At 41.1% G+C, this 4,752-nt stretch overlaps 1 protein-coding gene across 1 annotated transcript; it reads left to right on the forward strand.

Annotated features, from left to right (window-relative positions):
• Window positions 1-3,554: 3,554 nt before the first annotated feature.
• Window positions 3,555-4,490, forward strand: LOC148121392 (olfactory receptor 4D10-like). The gene has a single exon (XM_087907607.1). The coding sequence runs from the start codon at window positions 3,555-3,557 to the stop codon at window positions 4,488-4,490; it is 936 nt and encodes a 311-aa protein (XP_087763733.1).
• The last annotated feature ends 262 nt before the right edge of the window (window positions 4,491-4,752 follow it).

Consider the following 4,752-nt stretch of genomic DNA (forward strand, 5'->3'; position numbering starts at 1 on the left):
CAACAAGGTGTATTACATAGCCCAAAGGCTTCTCTTACTGTCTGATTATGCTTCATTTGTGAAACTGTTCATCGTTTTGACAAGGGTACCCTTGCCTCTTCTACCTGTATTGATCCTGCTCCTTTCGTCATAACAGTTGCTCTTCACTAACCACACTAGATAAATGTCTGGAAAAGAAATTTTAAAAAAGTCAAACTAAATGTTTGTCTAACCCTGGATCGCTGTGATGGAACAGAGTTTGTGGCCCTAGAAATTGCAACAGTTAGGTTCAGGAGCCTCCATTGCTTTCTGCTTGATGTGAAGAGTTATGAGACCACTAGAGGTCCAATCTTTCTAACTTCTTCACAGCCTGTTTCCATGGTACAAGGATATACATTCAAATGCACATCTTTCATAGTTTTTGAAAAGATAAATAAGAACCCTAGAAGTTTTTCGATATGTGGTTTGGTATGCTTTATAAGAGCAGAATAAGCTGGGAATACAGGGATGGATTTGATTGCTCTCCTGTTGACAACCTGAACACAGACAATGTAGTGGGTTTTTTCCATAACAGGTCATTGTTTCTTTATATATCAGTGTATCTGCCAACAACAATTTAATAATTACCACTGAAATTCCATCACCACCAGTGAAACTCGCCACTTCAATTCCACATCCTTGCCCAAGAGTTACCCTCTGTCTAACTCTCATAATAGACCTGAGACTAAGGGATCAGGACACAACACATAATCCCAGGGCAAAATGTTGAATACACAAATCAAACAGTCTCTTCTGTGGCCTCTCAGGAATTCGGACACCAGCCAAAATGTGCTGATGTGTACGTGCGTGCACATGCGAGTTTTGATAGCAATTTAATGAATCCCATTGAAACTACATCATCAAAACCAGAACCAGTTACTGCTACTTCCCTGCCCAATGACATTCCCTTTGTCATTCTTACATTAAGCCTGAGGTTAAAGGGTTTGAGCATGAGACAGAAACACTGTCCAAGTTCAAGAACCTTAACTAGGCAAATCCTTGAGTTTGCCATCTCTCTCCTGAAAATGGAGCAAGGACAATTAAATCTTCAATAGTACATTTTTTTCCAAGAATTAATGTTGTTGAATGCTGCACCAAATAGCATATGATTTCCACTTGAAGTTTTAGGATCAAAGATAACAGGTAAAGATATTTAGTAGCTAGCTATCTAACAGTAAGTTTGGATTGCTGAAATTCAAATGCTGTCATTGATTACATCTAACAAAGTTGACTTTGAATATTTTCCAGTGATATCAGGTATTTCAGGCCAAAGATGATCATCTCACTGACAAGCACAACAGAGGTGGGTGTCAAGTACTGGTAATACAAATGTATTTAAAAGGATGTAGAATATATAAGAAAAGGATGCAGTATAGATAAGTCATTTGGAATTTGTTGAGAGTCTTTCAGTTGCTTACTGTGTCGCTCCTGCATGTTAAAAACCAATGTAAGGAGTTTCTATCAAATGAGATTCCTCAGCCAGATGTTTTCAAATGTCACTGTAAGACAATATGTAAAACCATATAGCCTCAGTTGGGCGGGGGGACAATGCAGGTCCATTCTGTTTCTATATCCTCCTGATTATGCAAGCCTGCTCACATGAAACACAGACTTAGGAGGTAGTGGGCTTAAATCACTCATTCGTTTATCAAACAATACCTAAGAAGCATGGAATGCAACCGAGAAGGAAATATGTCTGAATGAGGTGAGGACTGATGGGACGGTCTGTTTCCCAGAAAAGACCCTTCACTGGCACTTCCTACACTGAGGGACTGCACTGCTTTTTGTGTCCTCTGCATGGCTGTGCCATTTCACCACCGACTGGTGTTGGTTTTCCACCTCTGTTATTCTTCCAGACCGTGACAATCTTTGCCTCCTCTAGAAACCCTTCCCACACAAGCCCTAGACAGAATGCTGCTGTGGTTCCCATGGCTGTGGATTGACTTAAATACCTGTGTTTCCATCAGACTGAACATTTTTCCAGAGTAAAACTTCACTGCACTTGTGTCTGTATTGTGAGTCCAACCCCCTCAGTGCTGTAAGCACCACAGAAGCGGGAGAAAGGACTGAAAGGCAAAATGTTTGCCTCTGAAATTCCTAATCAATTCAGTGTGAGGAATGCAACTGAATTTAACTTGAGGGAGTCTGGCTCCGTTTTCTGAACATGGTCTGCTCTGCAGCCTTACGGGAACTCCTACAGATGTGTGATACACGAGGGTGTTTTTGTGCTAACTTCAGATTTACCTGGAAACTTTACAATGCTTTAAACAAGTAACTCATGTGAGACTTTTTTCTACTACCTTGAACTCTAAAATTGACTTGAATAAATAACATAATCCTCCTGAATTCTTGTACAATTGCTGCTGTACGACATCAAATGGCTTTGGAAACAAACATAATCATACTGAACTTCACTTTCACAATGTAGCAGTGTACTGAGTTTGGGGAAAATAGTTCACCTTTCTTCAGCTACTAGAAATAATTAAAATCCCCTTTCTCATAGGAATACACAGTGAGCCCTTCACTTTGAGGACTGCTTCCCAGGAAAGACCCTTCACTGGCACTGCCTACACTGAGGGACTGCACTGCTTTTGAGACGAGAAGATTGTCCAAAAACCCTAACTCCACAGTGACTCTTCCTCAGCAATCTACAAATGGATATGATGATGATGGTGATGCAGACAGGAGAGGAGAATGAGGACCACAACAGGAGAGGGGAGCAGATCTCCAGTCAGTGTCTTTCCTTTGGCAAGGGCTGAAATTGGGAACCCACACTAAGTCACAAAAGCTACATCCTTCTTCAGTCCTCTGGCCTTCCATGTGAGTCCCCCTTGACCCAGCTTCTTCCTTCTCCCTGATTGCTCAGATCAATACTGTCCATAGAATCCACGGTGGATAATTCAGAACCCCCGTAGCCCAGCTAATCAGTGGTAGGATATGAAAGAGTAAATTCAGTGCTACACTGTCCTAATACAGTGTTCGAACTTCCTCCCTCTCTAGAAGTATGGCTCTTCTTTTAGGGAAAAAAAAATCATGTGTCAGATAACCAAAACTTCCATATGTCCTTTGTCCAAATGTGATTCGTACAATGTAGAAAATTGATAACAGTGTCAATACAATGGGGACAAACACAGGAACCTGAATGTGGCACTTCCACACTATGTTCTTAAAAAGTCAACCATAGTAAGATAACTGACCAAGAAATTTGAATAAAATTTATTAAAGCAGAAAACCCTGATAAAACATTAAACTGTACCTCAGTAATGTTTTCTTTTTAAAAGATGATGCTTAAGTGTCAGTACTTAATATTTTTTTCTTTCCTAACATTGTTCTGTAGGAAAATAATAAATCTTTTTGTGGGTGGTAATTTCATTTGATTACCAAACTGATTATAATATTTAAAATGCAGAAGACTTGATCACTTTTAAGCACGATGAAAAAGCAGAATTCAATTTCATCCTAGGAACTTACAAAAGCAAGATAAATACAGAGAGGCTTGAAATAAAACAGTTCAGAAAGACACTGATTTAATAAAGATGGAAAATTACACCAGGGTCAAAGAACTTATTTTCCTTGGCCTGACCCAGAGTCAAGAAGTCAGTGTGCTGCTGTTCCTTTTCCTTCTCGTGGTGTATGTGACAACTCTGCTGGGGAACCTTCTCATCATGGTCACCGTGACCTGTGAGCCGCGCCTTCACACCCCCATGTACTTCTTGCTCAGGAATTTGTCTGTTGCCGACATCTGCTTTTCCTCCATCACTGCACCCAAGGTCCTGGTGGACCTTCTCTCAGACAGGAAGAGCATCTCGTTCAATGGCTGCCTCACTCAGATGTTCTTCTTCCACCTTATTGGAGGAGTGGATGTGTTTTCTCTGTCAGTGATGGCTCTAGATCGATATGTGGCCATCTCCAAGCCCCTCCATTATGTGACCATCATGAGCAGAGACCGTTGCATTGGGTTAATAGTGGCCTCCTGGGTAGGAGGCTTTATCCACTCCATCGCGCAGATTTCTCTCTTGCTGACACTTCCATTCTGTGGACCCAATGTTCTTGACACTTTCTACTGTGATGTCCCACAGGTCATCAAACTTGCCTGCACAGATATCTTTGTTCTGGAGCTGCTGATGATTTCCAATAATGGCCTGGTTGCTACTCTGTGGTTTATGTTGTTGGTGGTATCATACACAGTCATCCTGATGATGCTTCGGTCTCATTCAGGAGAGGGCAGGAAGAAAGCCATCTCCACCTGTACCTCCCACATCACTGTGGTTACCCTGCACTTTGTGCCCTGTATCTATGTCTATGCCCGGCCATTCACTGCCCTCCCCACAGACAAAGCCATCTCTGTCACCTTCACGGTCATCTCCCCTCTGCTCAACCCTTTGATCTACACTCTGAGGAACCAGGAGATGAAGTCAGCCATGAGGAGGCTCAGAAAAAGACTTGGACCTTCTAATAGAGAAGAGCAATAGCTTCTTCCTGTAACCACATTGAAAACATTTGTATGTAAAATAAAATTTATTCTTTATACTTATCATTTCTCTTCTCACAGTGGCCTTAAACAATCTGAAAGATCTCAAACTAATTCTTCTGTATATTTTCAGTGTGCCAAGTATTGTCTCATAGAATCACCAATTAAATCTCAAAGTAATCTGTGGGTTATGAAGAAACAGACACATAGAAAAGATCATTGCACACTACAATACTTTAAGGTTTTGCTTTGGATTTTGTTTT

The sequence above is a fragment of the Myodes glareolus genome, chromosome 7 (genome assembly GCF_982192425.1).
Source record: "Myodes glareolus chromosome 7, mMyoGla1.1, whole genome shotgun sequence".
Taxonomy (NCBI): Eukaryota; Metazoa; Chordata; class Mammalia; order Rodentia; family Cricetidae; genus Myodes; species Myodes glareolus.